General features: G+C 42.5%; 1 protein-coding gene across 2 annotated transcripts in view; it reads left to right on the top strand.

Annotated features, from left to right (window-relative positions):
• The window catches only part of thada (THADA armadillo repeat containing), a 96,065-nt gene that overhangs the window by 2,996 nt on the left and 67,920 nt on the right, over positions 1-25,149 (top strand). For both annotated transcript variants that reach the window (XM_054600106.1, XM_054600104.1), the window contains exons 5-24: positions 20-168; positions 291-323; positions 405-453; positions 689-882; positions 1,492-1,586; positions 1,720-1,943; positions 2,116-2,843; positions 3,069-3,223; positions 3,354-3,509; positions 4,330-4,437; positions 4,542-4,665; positions 5,720-5,865; positions 6,116-6,350; positions 6,440-6,575; positions 6,664-6,800; positions 7,813-7,959; positions 8,972-9,123; positions 17,384-17,493; positions 21,907-22,039; positions 24,759-24,881. In XM_054600106.1, coding sequence (XP_054456081.1) covers positions 20-168; positions 291-323; positions 405-453; positions 689-882; positions 1,492-1,586; positions 1,720-1,943; positions 2,116-2,843; positions 3,069-3,223; positions 3,354-3,509; positions 4,330-4,437; positions 4,542-4,665; positions 5,720-5,865; positions 6,116-6,350; positions 6,440-6,575; positions 6,664-6,800; positions 7,813-7,959; positions 8,972-9,123; positions 17,384-17,493; positions 21,907-22,039; positions 24,759-24,881 — 3,334 coding nt within the window. The remainder of the gene's footprint in view (positions 1-19; positions 169-290; positions 324-404; positions 454-688; positions 883-1,491; positions 1,587-1,719; positions 1,944-2,115; positions 2,844-3,068; positions 3,224-3,353; positions 3,510-4,329; positions 4,438-4,541; positions 4,666-5,719; positions 5,866-6,115; positions 6,351-6,439; positions 6,576-6,663; positions 6,801-7,812; positions 7,960-8,971; positions 9,124-17,383; positions 17,494-21,906; positions 22,040-24,758; positions 24,882-25,149) is intronic.

Here is a 25,149-nt window from a genome sequence, read left to right as displayed (position 1 = left end):
TCCATGTTGCTTCCCTCAGTGCCTTATCTTCAGCACCAGCCTGGCTGCAAGAGCAAACTATAAGCAGTTTGTCCGCCTGCCTGTCCGACTGTCTGTCCAACCCGACTTCAGAGCAGTACACACACATAGTAGACACCATCACTGCCTGTCTGGACGGCTTCACTCTTGGTGAGTGGGTGATGCCTTTTGCTCTTACTGCAGACTTATTCTACTTTTGATCACTACAGTAATCAGATAAATCTGACTTCTTATTGTAGAATAACTACTTTTCCAAAATTACTTTTCTCCAGGTGAGAGATGCATCAACAAACTGCTGCCTGAAGGTTAGTATCCTGATTACTTTACTTAAAAAAAAAAAATAAAGTGAGAAAAGCTTCTCATTAACGCTCTTCTTCTCTTTGTAGTGTTGCAGTTTCTTCACAAGGGATTGAGTGAATACCTGCACCAGAACAGGTATAGACGCAGTGCTCCATATTTCTCCATATCTTCCTGTTAGTATATGTTTAACTTAGATTTAAACATTTAATTGTTTGTCAGTATGACACATTGAAAGTGAATTTCAATTCAATGTCAATTCATTACAGTCTGACAAGCCTGGTTACATGTTGATACATGAGGGAATCCGGGGACAACATAATAGCTCGATGATGATCCGTGTGTCTCTGTCGCCCCCTGCTGTTTGTCCAAGCGGCCTCACAGGACGTCACATTGCCCAGGCCCAGCTGATGCAGTCCTGCCTGGCTGCTGTGAAGACTTCCGTGCTGGTGATCCAGAGATCCCAGGAGACGATCAGCGCTGGCCTGCGGGCTGAACAGAATCGCTGCAAGCTGGAGGACACATTCAGCAGCCTGCTGGGCTGCTACACACACATCCTCACTGATGGTACGAGACAGGACTCTTAAAATGTAGAAACAACCCGGCATAGATGGATGTAGACATGTAGATCTGCCTTCATTTGAATCCAGAAAACATCCATCCTTATAAATCCTTTATCACATATTCTCACAAACAAATGACATCCCAATCTCTACAAGTGTTTAACTGCTTTACTTGAATCAGTGTCTGTTTCATCATACTTCTTGCAAGCTGCTTTGTTTTCACAACATAGACACAACCATAAGGTCAATTTAACATCATATGAGTCTGAGTTACACGTAGACATTATGTAATTAGTAATGGAGGCTTAGCATGAACCATGGAGGAGTCTGTAATCCGGTCTTTTTTAGGAGAATTTTCACGGTATGTTAAAGACCCTCCAATTAAATGAGGATAAAACCAATTGTATGTCTATATATTTAGTGGAAATGTGATTATAGAAGTCATGTTTGTTTCCGTCTTTAAATCATTATCCTGTGTAACCAGTCAATTTAGGAAAATGACTGTTTCCAGACAAACATGCACACAGACATACTTGTAACGAGGACACCAATAGCGACGCATACACACTTCCCTCTCACTTCTTTCCTCCCCCGTTTGTTTTCCTGTTTCTAGAGGAGTTCGTCCAGTCAGTCCAGAGTACAGCCGGCATGGCCGTAGTGTTATTGATCAGGTCCGTCATGGGCTGTGGAGATGAAGTTGCCTCTGTGGTGAGTTGAGGATTAAGAACTCTGTATTGTGCACATTACGTATGCTTTTTTGAGAATGTTTACAGAAGCTCTGAATGAGACAGACTTTTGAAGTGTTGTTTGGGATTCTTGTCGTTGTATGTTTGTGTATCAGGTGTGCAGTTTGCTGCGTAGCTCAGTGGGGGGTTTGGACTCTGCCCCTCGGTGGTTAAAGCAGCGGTGTGAGGGTCTGTGTACCAGTGGTCGCCCGCCGGGTGTCTCCCTGTACCTGTGTCATGGGGCTCTGGCCATGCTGAGCTGGAAGGGCGCTCTCCCGGGGCCACAGGGGGAAGAGTTGCTGCTGTTGGTTCCAAACACACTGCTGGATCTAGATGTCAGGTAGAACTGCTTTACTGATCCCCATTCAGTTCTTAATACTAGGTTGTAATCCTTTCATCATAGAAGAGGTTTCACTATTGGAATTTGTCAAAAAAAGTCCTTTTAAAATAAAATAAGTGATTCATAATCACAGCATGTTGACAGCATGTCTGTTTTGTCTTCTCTGCTGTAGTATAAAGGAGTCCAGTACAGCCATGGTGGTGGCCCGGGTGCTGACCCTGTGGAGCAGCGCTGCCCTGGACTGCCTGCAGGCGGGTATGCAGCCCTGCCCTCACCGCCTCCAACAGTCCCTCAGCGGCGGCTCGGAGCTGCAGCGACACCTGCTGGAGCACATCTACTCCCACTGGGAGCACCCACTGGACGGAGTCCGCCACCAGACCCGCTCCCTGTTCCGCAACCTCCTCCTTCTCCATCAGCACACCAACCCGTCCGTCTCCGACCCGGCTAAGGACCCCTACGTCACAGAGCTCACCCAAAGCCTGCTGGGGCTGGAGTGGCACATGCGGGGCAAGTACGGCTCCTTGGGCTGTCTTGTGGAGCTCTACGGAGCCGGCCACCTGCTGGACGTCCAGCCCCAGCTGCCATCGTGCCTTCTGGGCCTGATGGGGGACCAGACCCTGGCTCCTTATGCCAGCGACCTCCTGGAGAGGCTGTTTGTCAGCCACAAGGCGCAGCTGGCCGTTGGGGCGGGTGCAGCAGACGAGACAGCCACACAGGACTGGATGGAGCTCTGGCACCAGACGTGGGTCACTCCCCTGCTACAGGTGCTGTGCCGCGCCAGGCTGGACCAGACCACGTACATACTGGACTACTTCCTGCCAAAGCTGCTCCGCTGCAGCCCCTCCAGTCTGGCTCACATGGTGCGGGCCTTGCAGGACACAACGCCGGCGTGCAGCACAGGTGAAGGCCCCAACCAGACAGACGTCTGCACATAATTGCATCCCCATAAAACGGCAAATCTCTCTTCCCTTCTGGTTGTTCTCATGGTATATCAGCTGCGTAATTATGTCTCTCCTCACAAAGCATTCTGTTGTGGGAAGAAATATTGTAAAAAGTTCTCCACAGTTCACAGACATGACAAAATGTACAACCGCACTATAAATGCTGTTTTTCTCTCCTCTTTAGGTCCTTCGGGCAGCAGGGGTGCACTGGGAGCTCTCATGACGTGCCTGCGGGCGGCCAGGGCCCAGGGTGTTGTTCCCTCCTCAAAGGAGGGTCTGTGGGGAGGACTGGTGCCCCTCTCCCTGCTCCAACAAGCACTGGTACACAAACACGATCAAGTGAGTGTCTGTGTCCTCATGTGGTGTTTTCAAAATTGTTATTGTTTTTATGTTTTCATGAATAATATCTATCTATCTATCCGTCTAACCATCTTGGATTTCCAATGTGTCATTCAATCCTCCCGGCCAGGTGAGGATGGACGCTTTGGGGTTAGTGTGCGAGAGCCACCGCAGCACTGAAGCTGTCACCTCTCAGGAAATGGACCTAATCCGCCACTTCCTGCCGCCCAATCTCAACAGCCAGGCACCAGGCGTCAGACAGCAGACAGTCAGCCTGCTGAAGAAGGTCAGACGTTTACCACACATTTCCTTTTGGTGTTTAATTTTTTTTTTTTTAATTATCCCTCTGTGCCGGCAACAAACAACCGCAAGCCGTTAATTCTAGTTTTCTTTTAATGGATTTTTATTTTCTCAGTAAATTTTAAATGTTAGGATAGTAAATGTCAGCTTGTGGCTCATATCAGCTTATACAAGGATTGGGACTAATTATCTCGGCTAGACGTAAGCCTTTGGGGAGATCATGCGGTCGTGTGTGTTTGTGTGTATCTGTCTGTCTGTCCACGGCTAATCTCGCATACTGCAAAACGGATCAGCCTAATATTTTTTGTGCTCATTTATGATTTCTATTTATGTATGCTCAAGGACCTTTTCTGGTTGCTGTTCTAAACAATTTTTGATAAACCTATTTTATTGACTGCTGACTTCTCACATACACACACCATCAACTGCTTAAGTAGCAAAAGGCCTTTCGGGTAATTGGCTAGGTCACAAACAAACCTCACCTTTGTAACATCTTTAGATTAATTCCTGATATGTTATAATCTTCTAAAATTAGACCATACGGGATGAATAAATCCCTGTTTTTGTTATCTTGTCCACCATCTTGGCTGTAAGGGAGCCGGGAGGGACAATTGAGTGAGCTTTCACTCTTCTTTGTTTTGGAGGAGTGATGGAGACACACCTGGTGGAGATCCTGGTGGAGTGCACTTTTCTAGTTAGATTTTTCCGAGGGGTTTCTGCGGTGCCAGCAACCCTACACATTACAAGGAGAAATCAATGAATGAAAAAGTATCACTCAATGGCGCTTGAAATCCTCTTCTGTGCAGCTGCTCTGTAGAATGAAGGACAGCACTCTGCTGCTGCAGAGGAGACTGATCCAGGAGAGAGAGCAGGAGCAGAGAGACGGAGACCAACACACACTCCATCTCTACAAGGTAAACCACACACTGGAGCGCTACAACACAGAGTTCTACCTGAGTCCTTTTGGTTTATACAAATCAACTAAAGGACTTAGTATGTGTTTTTGTTTGTGATGTAGGAGTTCCTGCGCTGGCTGTGTGTGAAGCTGCTGGAGGTTCTGCTTCCTGGATCTTCTTTCTCCAAATGCATCATGTCCCTCCACCTGCTCTGTCTACTGGGGGAGCTCTTCACCTTCAGCACAGGTACGCCTGCTGCTCATCTATGACTTCTCAAACTAAACAAACATCACACGTGTGATGTTATGCATTAAGTCATTGTAATGTATAGATCTATGTATACATGCCTTTAGGAGATCACTGATTCTGTTTGTCTTATTGATGTTTTTACTGCCTTTATTTTCAGTAAAATTACTCTTATTGCAGTCACCATACAGAGAGCAACTTTTTAGCGCTTTTTATACACAATACCAGACAATAATTATGTGTCGTCCTGGTCAAACAATATGTAAAGCACATAAAAATGTTACTGAAGTTGACCAAAGAGCTTTGAACATGGTGTTGTATTTTGGGCTGTACCAAATAGTTAGGAGCTTCATTCATTGATATTCTGTCATTCGGACGATCAGGTTACACATTATTAGTATTATGCTAATTCTAGAGTTAGATTCCAGCGGTGGCTGCATAGAATTGTTTTTCCAACTCGTTTGTTTGTTTCCAACTCCAAACATTTCCGATAACTGCAGAGCGTTGCAACTTCTAAAAGTTATTGAAAAGAGATGCATGTAATCATTTCAAAAAATCCCCCCCAAAATTTGTCAAACAAAAGATTCTGCTTAAATGCATAATGGCGATTGTCAACACACACTCATGAGTTGTATTCATTTATAATAAATATTAAAAAAAATGTAAATGTTAAAAAAACAACTCACTTAATCCGTAGGAATCACTCTATTTATATTGAGGATTTGTTTTAGGATTTTCCCAAAAAATGTAGGGTGATGATGTCATAATATATGACGAGAGACTGATTTCAAAACTGCATTATAAGCTCTAAATATAAAACAATGACAGTCGGTACAGTCCTATTTGTATTTCATCCAAAACGCTCAGAGCAGTTGGGAGTTTAATGCTTCACTCAAGGACAGCTCAGTGGCTACGCTTGGCACAGTTCATGTAACTCATCTACCCGCCGCTGGCCAACCCGACGCTCCAGCTGGCTCGCTGTACACTCTGCCTCTTGTCCCTCACTGTCCCCTCTCTGCGCTTCTTCACCTCTACCTCTCTGTGTTCTCCTCAGGGCCTGATGTGTTTGCCCTCGGCGAGGCCGTGACCTCTGCCCACGCTCAGAACGTCCTCTACTGCGTTGCCAGCAACTTCCTGGAAGTCAAACAACTGTCCTCGACGCTACTACGGCAACTCCCGCCTTCGGCTGTGGGACTACAGGTTAATATTAAAAATGAGATTCTTTAGATCTGGCATCTTTTTGATTTTGTTTGGTGCCCCTAACATTTGTTTTATAGCACTTTCACTCATTTTCTACTTTAAGGTTGGTGTCTTCAGTAGTATTTTTTAATGTTTATTTCATAATGAAAATGTTCTTGTGCATAAAAGTCCAGTTTAAATTTCTGTCATTTGAATTAACTGTATGTTCCAAGTTGTTTTACTGATGCCACCACTGTCTTTCTGACGTTAGGTCCCGGAGAGGACGCGCTCTGTCCTTCAGGCTGCTCTGGACCTCAGCACCAGCACCAAGCCCTTCGACAGCGTCACGGCAGCCCACCTCCTCAACCTGCTGCTCCACCAGCCGGACCTGGGCCTGGCTCTGCTGCACTGCGCCCAGGAGCAGGGCCTCGAATTCAGGCCTCCCTCCTCCTCCTCACCAACCCAGACCTCTGAAGCAGTCATCTTTGAGCTCAACATGCTGGCTGGTAAGATCCAGACGCATAACATCAATAAATGTATGTGTCTGTGTTGGTACTGAATAAAATAGATGAAACGATTGTTCCTCTCTCCTCAGTGGTTCAGTTCTTGCTGCGCTGTCTGGAGTCAGAGGTGTCGAGGGCGGAGTTGTCTCTCTTGCAGGCATCTGCTTCCTATCCCCTCTATGGCCGAGCCCACTGCATCACTGCCGTCCTTCAGCATCTAAACACCGAGTGAGCCTACTTCCATTTAGATCTGCTGCTTTGCTGCCATAACCTTAGTTATAATCGTACTTGTTTACTGTGTGTTTTGTATGTTTAGGAGTTTGAGTCAGCCGGAGCAGTGGAGATGTCTGGTGTCGGAGCTGATTGCTGTGTGCTACAGGATGTCTGATGTGGTCTCCCCTGTGGTCCAGAGCTCCTCCCCAGAGGGACTCATCCCCATGGATACTGACTCAGGTAGTCAGATTTCTCAGCCTGGCCTTGCATCAGGGATGGGCAATTCTTTTTCTCGGGGGGCCACATGAGAAACCCAGATTGCTGCTGGGGGCCCAAAAAATATATCCTTTAATTTTGTCGCTAGATGAAATTATAGAAAACAGACTGTGCACTTATTTTCAACATTTATTATATCGAAAGTCACTCCAAATAACTTCTTATTAAGAAAATGACATGTGCAGGAGTGTTTTAACCTACTGTACAGGACTTATTGTTTTGGTAAGTTAACAAGACTTAACAAAACAAAAAAACCTCAAAAGATACAATATGCATTTCAGGTTCATAAAGCAAGATTTAAAGATAAAAACAAACAAACTTGATGGAAAATAATTCCAAACCAGTACACCCACTGCACTCTCTCCTGACCTTTACACACACCTACATGTTATTTTTTCCAATCATTTATGAGAAACACACCAACAACTGTGGACTGTAAATGCCAAATTGTGGAAATCAAACTTGACAAATTACTTAATTACACACACAGCACATTCAAACACGTAATACGCAGATGCCTTCAAGTACACAACCCATCCTGTATTCCTGTTTATCATCTTTGACAAGTTATTTTAAAGTGCATTATTCATTACCACAGTCTTTTAGACTACAGCAGTAAGATCTCTGTTTACAAAATACAATCCATGGGTAGTTTTGCCGTTCTTACTCCGTGGGAGGACAGGAAGAAGCACACTAATAACACATAAGATTTTCAAAATAAAAGCCAGCTTCATGACAAAAATTTTGTGGTTTGTCTTAGACCCGTCAGGCCCAGGTCTGCCTTAGATTATGCTGCACGCACTCAGTGGGCCTCATGCAAGAACACTTCCTATCCATGATCACTTTTTTTGTAGACAGTAAAAAAGAAAGGGGTTTAGGAAAATGATATAGTCACTAAAAAACACTAAAATAGATGGACCTCACATGAGGAGATATTAATAATATGATGTGTCTTTTCTTGTGTGTGTTTGGACAGAGACGTCCGCAGGTCTGCAGAGGATCCTGCAGGAGATCCAGCCCAGAGACACCAATGACTTCTTCACAAATGCCAGAGAGCTGGACACAGAGTGCGTAGATGATCGCACACAGACCCAGACCACACACAAACCGCCACTGAACACAGGTGAGTCAGAAGTCGTTGTGCCGATGCCGTTCAACATAACACGGAAAGGTAGCTTTCCATAAACAGTTCAACGTTACAGTAGTTAAGGTGTATTCAAACGGTGAGGAGAGCATCCCAAAGAGAGGTGTGGGTGTGTGTGTGGTTGTGTGTGTATAGGGACATATCCCTTCTCATCACAACTCAGTCAAATCTGAACCAACAGATACGAGGCACATCGGAAAATGCAAGTCACACTTAATCTGAAAAAAAAGTTTGAAAAAATGTCCATCATTTTTCTGTTTTACTTTGTATGGAACATTGTTATTCCACAAATGAAAGTATGACCGGAATACTGATACAAATTTTAGATTTTTCGTGTTGAGTTTTAAATGTTTTTTGATATAATAAAGGCCCATAATGTCCCAACAACAATGTGTGTTATATTTCTGTAACACTGACGTTCTTTGTTTGCTGTTTTGAATACCTGTGGACATGCAGACAAAAAACTCTTAGGATTTTAAAGTGCAGTGAGGGTAGGGGGTGGGCGGTTAGGGACTGTTACCATTTTATATCATCAGTTTTATCAATTTTATTCTTCACTTGTGATTGAAGTGAATTCAGTAGGTGAAGTACAATGCAAGTAATTTATGCTTGTGGGTGCAGTTCCAGGGATGTCCTGATGGGGGAGGTGTTTGACCTTATGTTTGTGTAGTATATTTATTCAGTGCACAGTACAATAGTTCTGAGAATCTTATTAAACGATTACATAATTCACTTTAAAATGATAAGGAAAATGAAATAGCTCTGTGCATTGTGTTTGGGTATGTGTAGTATGAGTGACCCAACACAAACAACAAATGTAGATGATTTTTGGACGTACAAAGCTTTAACATGGTACATGACATAATAGGACAAATAATTATTTTAGTTTTCAGTTTTTGTAAGTTATAAGGTAACCAACCCAAAAGTGATCAAACTTTTTCCATGTCGCTTTTCGCATATGTGTCACTGTGCTTGTGTGTGTTGGCTCCAGGCGGTGAGGGCTACAGGGTGACAGCCCAGATGGTGCTGGTATGTTGCTGGCGGAGCATGAAGGAAGTGGCCATGCTGCTTGGACAGCTGTGTCAGAGCCTGCCTCTTCACTGCACCGATGACACACAGTCCGGACTCATCACAGAGGAACAGGTGAGATCTTGACGGACCGAACACACTCACACAAAGCTGCATTCTTTTTACCTCATATACAGGAGCATCCAGCCAAGTGCTGTGCGTTGGTGTGTTTGTATATCCAGCCTGGTGTTTCTTTCTCCTCTTTACCATAGCGCCACACAAAAACATTTGGAACACACGCTTTGGTCTGTGACCTGTTATAAAGATTCAGGTTTTATTTTGAACGAATGGGCTCGGGGCTGAGTGCCACAAAGTAATCAATGTCTAAAGTAATGGGAGACAAATTACAGCGTTCCTTGATTTGAGCACACATTAAGGTCATTCTCGCTCAAGGCGTTGTTCTTTTCAGTATCCTCCAAAACGCCAGACGGGGAAACAAAATGTTCTGTAAAGAAGTCAGCATGTGTTCCCTGCAAAACACCATAAACGAAACTCCTCAATGCTGAGGTGTAATTGTAATCCAATGTAAACTCATATCTCATATTCATATACTACTTTATTGCCTTTATACAAGCCATGTAAAGAAAGGAGTCAGATATTTAATGTACTGGAATAAAAAACAGAGGTTGAATATTCTGTTAACATTTTGATTTAGATGGCAAAATATTTAGTCAAATGTAGATTTTTAGAACATTTAAAAACAAATTGGCGTCCTTGTGAAATCCTCAGACTTGTTAACACTCTTACCAGTAAGCTAGTTGTGGCAATCATGTCTGTAAAGCCCAGGATGAAGCATGTTCGGCACCGCCTAGTTACAAAATTCAGAGGTGCAGGACCAAACGCTGCAACAACTTTTGGAGCATTTAGCGCCCCGACGCGAGCACTTCGGGCCTGCGTCACAGCGGCCATCTTAAACCAAGCTTAACACATTGTTGCTTTTGGTCTGGATTTGTTGACAAAGGCCAGGTTTCCATCCTAATGTGTTGCACATTTTAACCCAATTTACAGAACATCTGCAAAAGGATAATGCGACTTGATTCACGTTTCGATCCACTGCAGTTATGCAAGTCGTTGAAGTTGAGCGCTCTGGAAGCCATTATCTCATTGCAGAACACGTTTTCAGTGCCACAGTGAACTCATGTCCACATAAAAAATATCCCAATAAGTTCCAGTAGGTGTGTTGTCGAGATTTTTAAATGTGGGGGGGAGTAAGTGCTGGGTATTAGAAACCAGCATTGGGAGAGAAAACATTGGGCTGATGCCTTCGTACTCGTCATTATGAATTGCATCCTGATCCTGAGCTCTGCTCTCCTGTTTGCGTGTGTTTTTTGTGTGTCTGTTGCTTTGCACATGTGCCTGAGGGCCCTTCAAACATCTGCTTCCCCTTCTCAGCTCTGTCTTGTCACTATTCTTACCGCTTTGAAGTCACATTTTGGGAAAGTATGGCCAACAAGGCTAACCAAACTGTAACAGCTGAGATGTGGTGGTGTGCTGCTGAGAACACAAGTCGGCCCCCCCACCTCGATCACTTCGGGAATTGGAAATTGTGTGTCATGATGACAGGACAATCTAAAAAATACAACTGCCATCCACAAACACAAACAAAGTTTTCCATGTAATAAGGTGTCATTTATTTCACTATATGTGTGTTTACAAACTGTAACGGGAGAAGTGTGTGTGTGTGTGTGTGTGTGTGTGTGGGGGTGGGTGTGGTGTGGTGTGGTGTGTGTGTGACACCACGCTGGGAGGCTCCTCAATTAGCATCCGCCCTCGTTAGCACCGCACTTTCATTTCAGGCCCGACCCCGCTGGTTTAACGCCGCGACGCCCCTCCCTTTCCACCGCATTCTTTCCAAATCACTTCCACCAGCAGCAGGAAAACACTGAGTGCTTTAAACAACACACACATGCACACACTGAGACTGACACACAGACAGACTCACACAGGAATAGTTGTCTGAGCGGTTCAGCATGTGAACGTCCATAATAACAAGGGTACCAGACATGGGCTGTGTTTGTCTGCGTAGGGGGTAAAGGGTGTGTGTGCATGTGTGTTTGTGTTAGCCTGTCGAGCATTTATCTACCATCCTGTGAGAGAAAGTAGGAAGTATCCTACTGTGCTATTTGCTGAACGTGTTATTTTTGTGTTTGTGTGATTTAGAGTATTAGGATTTTGTGCAAAGACAGTCATCTGTCCGTTTACTACATTGCACTGTGTGTTATGTATTAGCAATTGGATTTTACATTTTATTTCCTTTTTCCTGTTCCTATTAGGGAAACGTTGATTTTAATATAATCTTACTACAATGGTCCATATACACTCGTCCATGTGTACAAACAGGCAATGTATGTTGGATTAACTTTAAAGATCCTACATGCTCCATAATACCATTGCCTATGTGTGATTTTAAAAGTTAAGTTTAGTTAAATTGGACGTTGCAGCAGCTGCACAAGGACAGCAATAGTACAGATAAATAGACAAAGTAGAATAAATGATACAACTAAAGTATGAGTATCATAAAAAGTAGATACTATACAAGAGCATATGGAGACAAATATTTATAACCAGCACATTCTCTGTAATAGACAGACAGCATCCTCTGGTTCTAAAAAGTGAGGCCAATGTGGAAGTACCTTAAACTTGCATTCTCTCTAATGTCCATCAGGGGGCGACTCCTCTGATTGTATAGAAGTCTATGAGAAAATGACCCTTCTTCTAACTTGATTTATTACATCAGTAAACATTGTAAACATGAGTTTATGGTCTCTAACTCTAGTTTCAAGTCTTCTTCAATACAGCATGATGTTCATTTAGTAAATAATGGTCTCATTTGGAGTCAAATGTGCTTTAGGGCGGGGCTACCTTGTGATTGACAGGTCGTTAACCACCACTAGAGCCACATATGCTGTCTCTACATCACTCATCTGCAATATAAACACGGCCACTTTCAATCACTGGTTGCAAAAATGTGGCGATGGACAAAAATCCAAGATGGCGACGGCTGAAATGCCGAACTCGAGGCGTATTCTCCCGTGACTTTGCTTCCTGCAACATTTCATCATAATCCATCTAAAGGATTTTGAAATGATTTTGACCACATAGACATATTACATCCACATATAGGCCTCAGTTTGGCAAATTACAGTTTGTCAACATGTTTTTCAATTCCATGCTCCTTTAACAATTATTCAGTTTTCCCTCTCAAACCGAAGGACACAATATCATGCTGCATAGAACAGCCAGGGTCGTTTTGACTGTCGCCGTGGTCGTGACATCATTATCAAGCCCATTCCTGCAGTGTCCTGAAGTATTCATTGATTCATGGATACCATGTTGTCCGCTGTGGTAACCATGGCGACAGGCCCCATTACATAACCATGATTTAACAAACTCCTCTGATGACCACATGGACGAGAGGAAACTATGAACGTGTGTGTGTGTGTCTGTGTGTGTGTGTGTGTGTGTGTGTGTGTGTGTGTGTGTGTGTGTGTGTGTGTGTGTGTGTGTGTGTGTGTGTGTGTGTGTGTGTGTGTGTGTGTGTGTGTGTGTGTGTGTGTGTGTGTGTGTGTGTGTGTGTGTGTGTGTGTGTGTTAACGTTCAGTGGGGTGATTCCAATAGTGTTCGGAAAATTGGGTCTGGCCAACTCGTTGCGGACACAGTCCCTCTGCCCTACCACAGTGATGACATGCATGGGCAAACATATGTTTGTGTGTGTGTGTGACCAAAACACACCTCTTTCCAAAATGTGTGCGAGCTCAACACCTCCTGCGGTTCTCAACTAGTATTCTGTGTTACATCCTTGTTGGCCTGGTAACACTGCAACTTTTTCTGTCACTGGGTGGCGCCATGGCAACGGCAATAGTTGTGGATGGGCGTCGATAGTAATTTTTGATTTCTTTTTTTCCCCTGACTATATTTTTCAGTTGATGATCAGTAAGCGCAATATTTTTGGCAATATCTTTTAAGCTTTTGCAGCAAAGATGAGTTGAAAAGGAAGTAATACATAACGATGACATTGGCTGATTGTAACAGAGAAATAAAGGATGGAGAAGCACGTTATACTGTATGAGCGGGATGGACCACCAGAGATGCTGGTCAGCTGGAGTTTGACAGCTCGGGTTGTTTATTTGGCGTAGCTCAGCCTGGATCGGTTTGGAGCCTCGGTTATACAGAGGAGACAGACCATTTGTTTGGCCGCTCTGAGGCTAAAGGAGAAACACACACATCCACAATGTGACCACAATAAGAATGCTTTGTCCCACATCGCTCTCTATTTGCACTCTAGTGCACAATATTTACTTCACGCCATTGTATGTTAATTTATAAAAAGTTATATTACCTCCAGAGATTCCCAAAGAGGAAAAAATGTACTTCCTTTTTGCTAAAAATCTCCTGTCGCAGAAAGCGCAAAGTGATGAGGATTGAGGCGTCTTAAATCTCATTTTACTGCTCACTGGAGAGTTAACTTTTTTTTTTCTTTTTGGGCAGTGTCGAAATTTGCAGCAAGGGGGAGAGCAAACCTGCAAAGTTATATGGGATGGTTATATGACATGGGCTGTAACCACTCGACTACTACTCTTGAGTGCTTTTTATGCAGCACAAAGTGAATTAGGAGGTGACTTTGGACACTTATTTTACCCACAAGACATCTTGACTCACTACTAATAACAGTGGCTCTGTTCTATTAAAGTATTCTAAAAGGCTAATACATTGAATCATTCATTGTGTTAGTCACACCTGGGCTTTTCCCACTGTGACATGTCTTTGAAAAAGTTGACAGAATACAATAAGAAGACATGAGAACACAAAGCAGAAGTTTCCCGACCTGTCGTCCTCATTGTTTCCTAAAGAAAACATGTATTCATGGATCTGTCACCCTCATTAGTTTAAAAAGCTTTGGTCTGACCTTCAGCGATGACTGAATGCTTCACACTGGTTAATCAATCTTAGTTTAGTTTAAACATATGTTTTAATAAAAAAGTCCAACAACTACAACTAAACTAGAACAGCTGATGATTCAATTTTTTTATTGTGTGAAAAGTAAAAGATCTGAATCCTAACTTTCTATTGTCGGTATCATTTAGAATACCAGAGCTTCATGATTCTCTCCTGCAGCAACATCATCAGAGAGCTGTTTAACCCTCGGCTGTCAGGGGGAATAAGTCTGCCCCCCCCCCCCCCCCCCATACGTGTAATTACACTCGGGAAACTTCTCTCTCCGCACATGGAAGCTTTTTTTTTTTCTGGGAAACGGGCACGTTCACAAACAGGAAGTTGACGTCCAAATAAAGTCGTTCCCCCCTTCCCACCTCTCACCCTCCAGGAAGCTCAGTTGGCCCTTTTTTTTTTTAACCAGTTACACATCCGGGGGGGGGAACCTCAGGGAGGGACACTTTTAAATAGGCGAAGCCGTGGCCCAGCTCGGCACCGCAGCGGTCTGGGCCCCGGCAGCCACGGGGCCATCTAACAAGTGACTGTCGCTGCCATTTTTAACCCCGGTGAGGTCAGGCCCTGTCCTGGGAGTCCACTCTGGCCACCGATGTGATAAGTCATTGGGCTTGGCACCGCTGTGGTTTTCTCAGTCCCTACTTTTGGTGTTTTTAAGTTAAGTCCACTTCAGGTCTGCAGGGTCAGACAGGTTTATTGTCCAGTCATGTGGCCCCCCCCAAAAAAACGGGCTGCATAAGCCCTACATTTTTCAATCATTTATTCTTTATTTTACACATTTTTCCATCATCCTTTGTCAGCACATTCTCCTGCTGTTCTCCTCTCGTGAACCCGTCTCCATGCATCTTTCTGTGACATCAGGGTTTCGTCGAACTCCTGGTTCGTCTGCGGGTCTCCGTCTGTGTTAGTTTAGATGTTGTGTCTAACCCAACATCCCCTGAGGGGCTGTTTGGGATTTTTTTTTCTCCCATTCACACTGTTATTTATTTTTTTGGGAATCAGGGCCTCACCCCCCCTCCCCCTCCCTCCCTGTGCCCTCCATGCCACCCCTGACTAAGCCCGAGGCCCGGCCGCCTCTGCGGTGGCGGTGACACCACAGGCTAAATGACAGGGCACCGAAGCTCCGCGTCCGCCTCGCCCTGCCGCTTCACCTGCAACACACTCACCAGTTTACGCACTGCCACGGCACTCAGTTTTGTGTTAGTGTGTGTGTGTGTGTGTGTGTAGTTAGAATAATGTCGCTAACACTATTACTAACTGGGTGGTTTTACTGATGGTGGCCATTATGTGGATGTCTCAGCATCCTTATTTGAACACACTTGTCACGCCACCGACATGCCGCTCTCACGCTCGTCATGCTCGACGCTCACTGGATGAAAACTTAAGTGGTGTCTCTAAAAACAAGAGTGCAGCCGGTGTTTCAGCTTCACTTTTCTTGCCAAATAGAGAAAAGGCCATAGTGGGATTAGATGACGCAGTTCATCTTTTATACACAAATAGGGCTTTGCTTTTAGTTGGAATTTTTTTAAGAGACAATGAACCGCTTTCTGTCTAAATGACTAAGCTGCTTTGTGCCAGCATGTAAAATGACCATGTGTTGGGGGAGGCATGGGATGGAATTGTTTTGGCTTTGTATCAAGTTTGCAGCATGTATTTAGATGGAGTTGCATGACTTTACAAAATGAATCACACACTAAGTACCAAGACTACAAGAGGGTTTCATTTGGATCTAAGTGCCCTCTTCTTTGGTTTCATCGTAACAGCAATTCTCACTCGACTGTTGTTCTTGGCTTTGGACAGATTTTGCATCAACAGAGTCGATGAGATGTGCTCTGTTTGTGAGGATTTGCAGCGTTGACTCGTCAAGTATTCACAGTAGTCTCTGTGCTTTGACACAAGTCACCCAATCAAGTTCCAAAATCTCAGCAATTCACATTTAAAATGCCTCCACTCGTATCACTTGTTCTATAGTTCTTCTGAAACAAATGTCAGGATTAACTTTAAGGGCGCTCTGATCGATCGGACACTGAACGTTTTCATCAGATTATGCAAAACACCCAAGACAATTTTCTCGATGCCGTATTTTCCCTACAGATAGTACCTCCTCAGTGTGTATCAGTTCACCTTGAACAGGACAGTCGCTGAATCATTCCAATGCCAACCTTATACTGGATCGGCTCTTTGTCAATTGAACAGCGTGGTGTATGGTGTAGTTTTACAAGCTGCCATTTAATTATATCATTTAATACAAATTGTTTGTGCAGGATGTCCGTGGAACCAAGACTTGAGTGGTTCAGTTGGAACAATCAACAACATTTTTCAATAGAAGTGCAAAAATAACCGTTCTAATGTGTATCAAACTGAACTGAACTGGACTGGACTGGACTGCTTGGTGGAGAGAGAAAGTGGAATATGTTGCCTGCCAATAAATAAACAGTTGTATATTCATGATACTTACTTATACTTATACTAATAGACAATATTGTTAAGAATAGATACATAAATAAATAATTCAATGAGATTAATAGAAGGCTTCAAAAGCCTGCTTGCCTTTCTTTTTGTGAATTATAAATTGAATACACAGGGGTTACCTGATAGCTTAGTGGTTGAAACACACTATAACAGCATTGTCACCAGTTTGATTCTGACCGGGTACCTTTTGTTGCATGTTTTACCGCTCCTGCCCTGCTTTGGGTTTTGCACTGTTGGTCAAACAGAGCAAGTCATTTGAAGACCTCACCCTGGGCTCTGGGAAAGTGTGTATTATTGTAATGTTTCCGACATTATATAGAAAAAATCACAGATCAATAATCAATGAATGAAAAGATAGATGACTAATTAATCTATGTTAAAAGTAAACATCAGTTCTGTAAAGCCTCCAGCTTAATCATTGATACTCTGAAGTCTTTGTAGACGCTTGTTGACCTTGATTGTGCTCAGTCAAGGTCTTATCCATAAAATGCTATCATACAACATTCTATCACTTTATTTATCAGTCATCCGTTTGGGTGAACTTTGTTAAAAGGAATCTCCTAGACAATAAGACTAAGTTAATGCTTTCTCTGTGGTAAGATTCATGAAAAACAATCTGTAACTCTGCATTCTTGACTCTCATTGTTAAAATGTTTAGGTATTATGCAACCTTTCATGTCACATAATTATTTTGACTTCAGTTATGTCATCGAACTGTGACTGGTCACTTCTGTTTCTGACACACACACACACACACACACACACACACACACACACACACACACACACACACACACACACACACACACACACACACACACACACACACACACACACGGTCAGGCACCTAGCCAGCAGTTTTGCTCTGGCTACAGTTCAGCTGCTGATTTCCTCTCTGTCTCTCTCTCTGTTCCAGGTGGAGGGGGTAGGCCTGTACTTCCGTCAGCAGCTCCTGCAGTCCCGTCACCGTGGCGCCTTTGAACTGGCTTATGTGGGCTTTGTACGCCTCACCGACATGCTCTGCAGGTGTGTGTGTGTGTGTATGTGTTTTCACGTTTGGGGGCAAAGGGCTGAAAGGTAATACCTCCGAATGGCTGAGGGCATTAGCTCCCATCATGACTGGAGTGTCAGTGTGCCTTGTAATTAGCAAGCAGGCAAGTCCTCTCAGTATCAGTGCTCAGGTTTAATATATTTAATTACATCAAGACTGGATAATTAGTGTTATTCATCATCCGGAGCCCTCTGGAGGGCCAACAGACCACAGAGACGCTAAGCCATGAGAAAAAATGGTACAACTCAATGCAAAAAATCAATTTAGAAATGTTTAATTATTGAATTAAAAAGCTGATAACATTTAATTTTTTCAAGAAAGTCTAATATGTTTTGTTTTTTAAGGAACCTTTCAACATTTTGGGAAATGTTCTTATTTTAGTGTCTTTCCTAAAGTGAGATGAGAAGATTGGTTAGAATCTCATTAGAGTCATTATAACGATAGCCTAGCTTAGCATAAAGACTGGAGGCAGGGGGAAACAGCTAGGCTGGTTCTGTCCAAATTAAGTAAATACACAAGCTGACAACTCCAAAGCGCACTCAGCAACACATACTATCTTAATTCTTTTAAACGGAAATGTAGAAATCATAATTAGTGATTTTTAGGGGGACTATTTCTTGACAGGATTCGCCTGCATAGCACCTTTGCGCAGTATCTTCTCTTACAGTGCGGGTTGCCAGATATGTCACTGAGCTCAAGTTTTGGTCGGGACGATGGCACCAAGCCCGGCAACCTGTGTGACGACCAGACTTTCCTGCACACAGCTGTTGTTCGTCATGAAATAATTTGACCACATAACTTGTAATGTTGACCCATCAGTTTGTTTATGGAGCAGAGGCGTTAGTACACATACTTTTTGAAGAAACGCGGCTATTTATAAATAGATATAGAAGCTTATTGGCTTTATTGCACAGTGTATCAACGGCTGTATGCCTTTTATTAAACTACAACAAGCAGCTGGTTAACTTAGCTTAGCACAAAGATTGTAACCAGCAACCCTGTAACCCATCTTTGATCATTTACAACCGGTCATTTTCCAGTGTAGGTTTCTTTGTTTCTGGTAGTTTTTTTTTTGTTTTCCTGTTTCCCCTTTCAGTCTTTGTGCTAAGCTAAGCTAGCCGGCTGCTGGCTGTGGCTTCATATTGATTGCACAGACATTAGGTTGATGTTAATAATAATCACTTCAGAATCTCCGGACGATAGCAAATTGTTTAACTATTAATTTAACTACCAGTTATTATTTTATAACGGGGATAACATCTTTCAATTTACATTGACATTAGCCTAATCATGTGGGTACTTAAAATGATTGCAGTGAGATTTATGTGTGTGTGTGTGTGTGTGTGTGTGTGTGTGTGTGTGTGTGTGTGTGTGTGTGTGTGTGTGTGTGTGTGTGTGTGTGTGTGTGTGTGTGTGTGTGTGTGTGTGTGTGTGTGTGTGTGTGTGTGCAAGGAATGGCTAAGGAATGGCTAAGTATTGGAAAATAAAAAACAAACCAAAACATTTGAGGTGAAGTTTTATATTTCAGAGCACTTTCATGGCACATTGAAGAGTGCTAGACTGATGCTGCCAGGGGGCAACGTGACTGCACATCAACTCTGCTAGTCATGGAAATAATCCTTCTATTATCCTCCTTAGGGAAAGGAGGAAGTTAAAAAAAAAATCATACTTTCAATTCTGGACATTAAAAGAAAATTCCTCTCTTTCTTTGTACCTCCGTGTTTTCCTCAATCTTGTGGAAGATGTCTTTAGCCCTGCGGCAGGTGACGAACCACTAAAACCCGTCGCAGCAGTGTTTACTTTGAACCGCCCAGCGCTGAGCAGTTAAAACAAAACTCTCTTGTTTTTGTTCTTGAGCAGGAACCAGCCGCGCGGCGTGTTGTGTAACGAGGGCGACATTCTAGCGGTTTGCGTGGAGGAGCGCTGGGGAGCGTGTGCGTGTGTGGATGTGAGCCAGTGTTTTCAGGAGGGCAAGAGCAGTGTGTGGACGGTATGCAGGCTGTGTGCTGGGTTATGGGGTGTTGATTGCGGGGTGCTTCACCACGGCCTTTTGATGCTCTGCCTTGGGATCTGGCTCTGGTGTGCTCCACTGTGTTTGCACTCTCTCACTGTGTCTCTATGTCTCTCTCTCCCCCTCTCTCTTCATTTTTCCCCCAATTTCTTTTTCTGAATTTAACATTTATTTTCCAACTCTCTTCATGTTCTCGTTTATCTTTAACTGGGTTCCCTGTTAAGGCATGTGCATTTATATCTGGAGTTGTTTACTGCAGTGTTTCCCAACCTAGTTTTGGTCAGACGCACCCCACACAAGCCCCCCTTTATCGACACCACCATCATGTTTCAAATGTATTCACCAAATCTATCTTACCTATTAATGATATTGATATTACTTTTAGCTAAGTATTCTAACCATTTATCCATTACTTTTAGTTATGTATTCAAACCATTAATCCATTACTTTTAGTTAACTATTTCAACTTTTAGCTAACTATTATTTATCCATTACTTTAGCTAACTATTTAAAAAATGTATCCATTACTTTAGCTAACTATTTCAACCCTTTATCCATTACTTTAGCTAACTATTTCAACCCTTTATCCATTACTTTAGCTAACTATTACAACCATTTATCTAACATTTACTTTAGCTAACTATAACCATTAAACATTACTTTAGCTAACTATTACAACCATTAAACATTACTTTAGCTAACTATTACATCCATTACTTTAGCTAACTATTACAACCCTTTATCCATTACTTTAGCTAACTATTTCAACCCTTTATCCATTACTTTAGCTAACTATTTCAACCCTTATCCATTACTTTAGCTAACTATTTCAACCCTTTATCCATTACTTTAGCTAAACCCTTTATCCATTACTTTAGCTAACTATTTCAACCACTTATCCATTACTTTAGCTAACTTTAAACTTTATAACTATTACAACCATTAAACATTACTTTAGCTAACTATTTCAACCACTTATCCATTACTTTTAGCCAGCTATTTAAACATTTATCCATCACTTCAGCTAACTATTTCAAACATGTATCCATTACTTTAGCTAACTATTTCAAACACTTATCCATTACTTTTAGCGAGATATTTAAACATTTATCCATTGCTTTAGCTAACTATTTCAAATATTTATCAATTACTTTTAGCCAGCTATTTAAACATTATCCATTATTTTTATTGACCTATGTTAACTATTCATCCATTACTTTTAGTGATCAACCATTCATTTTAGCTGTTTTAACCTCTCTGCTTGCTCACTAAATATTTCACTTTGCTTAATCGCAGCAGTGATCAGGTGTCATACTTATTATGTGGATTTAAAAGAAAAATCAAATTGTCATTGTCTTTTTGTTTGTAATTTGTTGAGCTACTTCACAATCTTTCCACATACCCCCTTGCAACTGCAAAAATATACATCACTGCTTGCATTTGTCAGTAAAGATGTGTGTGTCCCTGCCTTGTCAAGTGTGTGTGATAGTGACAGTTGATTGTGTGTGTAGCAGCGCTGCACCCTCGCTCTATACTCCACATCGGATTGTTTTAATTTGTCCTCTTTGCTCTACTGACTCTTGTTAAAACAGCTGCGTCTTTCAGAACAGGGCAGAGCTGTTTCTTGTGGGTGTGGATGTGTGTTCGCCAGACCTGCCTTAGATCATATTCTTAGCATTTGTCTTAAAATGCTCAGAGTACCAGATGCCACAGAGGAACAGTGTTAATGTGTCTAGAGTTAAGTGCAGGAAGTTTCCTTTGAAATGTCATCCACTTTCAAATAGTTGCACATGAGACCAACGGATCCAAATTTGATAATTTTGTTGGCTGTCACTTAATAGGAATCAAGCCTTTACCTTAAATGAGGTCATTGGTGATCTTTGCAACTACTAGTTCTTAGTATTTAAAAATAACCATGGCCATTAAAGTGTGATCATAATTCATCTAACACTTTCTGAACAATCATTTTAAGGCACACTTTTTTATTATACTACTATAAGATCCGTCTGGTTTGCAAATTACATTTAAACAAAAATGATTTGCAGCCACATTAAGTCGGTTTGGTGTATCAGTGCATTGTTCTGCTTTGGGAGACTCGTATTTGATTTATTGTATTAGATTAACGTCATTAATCTTGGAAACATGCATACAACAACAGCTATTGGAGTTATTAAATATTCCAACCAAAAATGCACTTTATCAAATTAGTTAATATGTAACTACAACCAACGTGTGTTATTTAATTGTGATTCATCAGATGTAATCATTTTTAAAATGTTTCCTGTGTGTAAAACTATCACTCAAAAAGAAAAACTCGACTCATATTAAAGGATTTCGACTCATATTAATTCTATGTGTGTGTTTGTGTGTGCATAAGGAGTGGAAGTCCGTCCCTACAGCAGCTTCCGGCCCGCTGGCTGTCTGAGGTTCTGGAGGAAGTCAAATCCAGTGACCCGTCATCCAAGCTGTGTGCCACGAGACGCAGCGCCGGGATACCCTTCTACATCCAGGTGTGTTAGCCAGGTTGTTCTGTTTACATTTTGCAAACCGTGTACCAAAAGGTTGCTTGTGTAGCGCTTTCATACTTTTGTCACAGTGAGCAACACATTCCTCTGTGTGCATAAGAGAGACTGTCACACTGGTTTACCCGGCGCTAGTGGATCTAATCCTTTCTGGACACGGATGCTTTGTTGCAGTTTTTAATATTTAATTGTATGATTTAATTTTACCCGAAGATTTTCCCACAATCGTTATGGGAAATGTTATGGTTAGTGAATGATTGTTGGACAGCTCTCAGAGGCTTAGTGATAGAAAATCTTGTGTGTGGGTGTTTTTGTGTTCCTGTTTACTCCTCAAAGTAGTGCAATCAGCAGTTCTTGGCATGCCACTGGAGCACTCATGCTGGAAGAACATCCAGTTTCTTAATCCATCTGTCTTTTTTTTCTTTCTCAGTGACACACATGTGGAGACACTCATAAAACACACACACAAACAAACACACACACACTCACACACATATTGTCCTCTGGTCGACCCCTCGTAGGAGTCACCAGTCCCGCACACCTCTTAACAGCGTATTGTAATCTTCGACTAACCTCACTCAACACTTGACTGACTCGGAGTCTGTTATTCAGCTGCGGCTCGCCTCCCCACTTCCTCTTGATTACTGATATTAAACCTAGACATGACGGAGTTCATGTTTTTATCACAGCAGTAATTTCAGAGGGGGGGCCGGTCTTTTTTGTGGTTACGGGTGCACCACTGACATCACCGACATCACCGACGCTCTTTTGTTTTTTTATGCATTTGTGTGCCAGGCTGAATTCAGCCAGACCCTATTCTTGATTCAAGTTTTTGAAAATGGTTCCTTCTGAATGTTAAATACCGCGACAGCTAAAGGTGAAGATATAGGGAAAGAGAGAGAGACGAGAACGCATACGGATGATTTAAAGATGAGGATGAAGGGAGACGGAAAAGACAAGATGAAGGAGGAAGAGGAAGTCTGGGGAGCAGCAGAGGTTGACACCTTGGCAGAGCGGTGCTGGGTTGCATTCTTTCGCACAGAAAGACGGAGTCAGATCCGGGAAGGCTGGCTCCCGCGCTCGCCCTCATGCCGGTCCGCATCAACCTGGGACAGACTTCACAGGAACCGGGCTAGCCCTCCTCTTCCTCTCAATCTGCCTCGATCCCCCAAAGAGTTCATAAGAGCCAGACTGTGCCTCCTTCTCCTCCATCCCTCCATCTATCCCAGGCCTAACCCAGGCCAGACACACAGCTGGCTCCCATCAGCTCCCACAGTCAGATAACTCCTTACTCACGCAACAGCCAATTGCCGTCACCTCCTCTCTCCCACATTCCCCAATCCCACTCCTGACAAATACACATGATGTCACTCAGTGAAGCAATCGGTGAAGGCAAACGTATGTAATCGTATAGCCGTGTCTTTATGTGATATGATACAGCTGTATACAGAGATGAGCATCAGTAAGTTCAGCTCAGAAGTTTACAACACAACAAGTAGATGTAACTTCATTAAATTGATTTGCTGATACGAGCTGTAGCTCGCAGGAGATTATATTAAGATAGCCTAATACATTAGCAGAATGTCTTCCATAGTTTTTATTTAACATTTATATCTGCAGTACACTTTTTAGTCACATGAGGGAGTCTGAATGTTTGTGTTGTTCATTGTTGCATACTTATAACATTGAACCTTCTATGAAAGGCTAGCGTACATTCTGTTTGTTTTATTGATGACAGGAAATGTCAAGAATAAGATGAGGCAAAGTCCCTCCCCCTCTGGTGGAAAAGCGACCTTATTTCAGAAAAAAATATGTAGGGTCTTCATCGGTGACACAAATATATTATTTGATCCAGTTTAAATCGTATAATCATATTTGTCAAATTTAAAAGGTGATTATTTTCACGTCAAGTAGGGCGCATTTCGTAGTAAAACTGCTGAAGTATGAGACTGTAAAAATACATAATTAGAAAGAGTACACAACAAAAAGGGACGTATCTCGCTGAAGCTACAAAACTAGACTACCATACTTATTTTTCCCTAAATAAGGGGGGAATTTATTAAGAGGTATAAACTGCATTATTATATTGAGTTTAAAAAAAACAGTGTAGTTTTTAGGATCTTTTGTATTTGCCCTCAAAAAGAAAACCTTTTTCTGCTTCATATGAACTTGACAAGTAACAACAGAATGACCACATTATACCATCAGCAGTTATATTTCTGGCCTCCACAATTAGGAACTGAGCAACATAAGCTTACAAAATGTATACACGGATGGAAACCAGTAATGTAAAAACGTAATTTCTGCAGAAAGCTTATTGAAGCTATTGAAAAGGTGGAAAAACCAAAAGAACAAAAAAAAAACACAAAACCATCTCGGCCTCAACCGCTGCCGAAAATGACATCGTTTTTGAGGCAGCGGCGGTTGTGGCTTGAGCCTACAAATTTGGATATATAAAAAAATAAAAATAAAGAATCGCACAAATCTAGTCAGCAGTCGAGATGCATCATGGGTAACGTAGGGACTGGGTTTTTGACAAGGAAGGACCTGGCCTGGAATGAAAATCTTTAGTTCCGATAGAGCACTCTTCTAACGAATCAAAATCCACAGTAATGATGTTAGTATCTCTGACATGTTTACGTGTTGTGACTTTCTATTGAACCTAATTAAATCTGCTGTGTTTTTTATTTCTTTTTTAACTCTGCAGGCTCTGCTCTCCTCCGAACCCAAGTCGTCCAGTTGCAGTCTGCTGAAAATGACCATGAGAGAGCTGATCGCTTTGGCCGTGCCCTCCGCCAACAGGACCACGGACAGCTCCACCGTCCCTCAGGTTTGACCACCCGGCAGCTTCACGCATGAGTCCCACATCCAGTCACATCTCACCTGGGAGAGCCATTCCCATTAATGTTGCCGCTTTGACTCGTCTGAGCTCTTTAATTCCGAAAGTTACATTTTTCTGCAACCAAACGTCTAAAGACTTAAAAAAAAAAAAAAGGTTGAATCTCAAATCAAGCTTGGCTTTTAAGACTGTAGGCGGTCAGTGTTGTATTGATCTGAAAATGAAACTGTGTCATAATGATCATAATGGTGGTGGATGG

Source organism: Anoplopoma fimbria, chromosome 6 (genome assembly GCF_027596085.1).
Source record: "Anoplopoma fimbria isolate UVic2021 breed Golden Eagle Sablefish chromosome 6, Afim_UVic_2022, whole genome shotgun sequence".
NCBI classification, from domain to species: Eukaryota; Metazoa; Chordata; class Actinopteri; order Perciformes; family Anoplopomatidae; genus Anoplopoma; species Anoplopoma fimbria.
The sequence above is the reverse complement of the archived record's forward strand: the minus strand, read 5'-3'. Positions and strand labels throughout refer to the sequence as shown.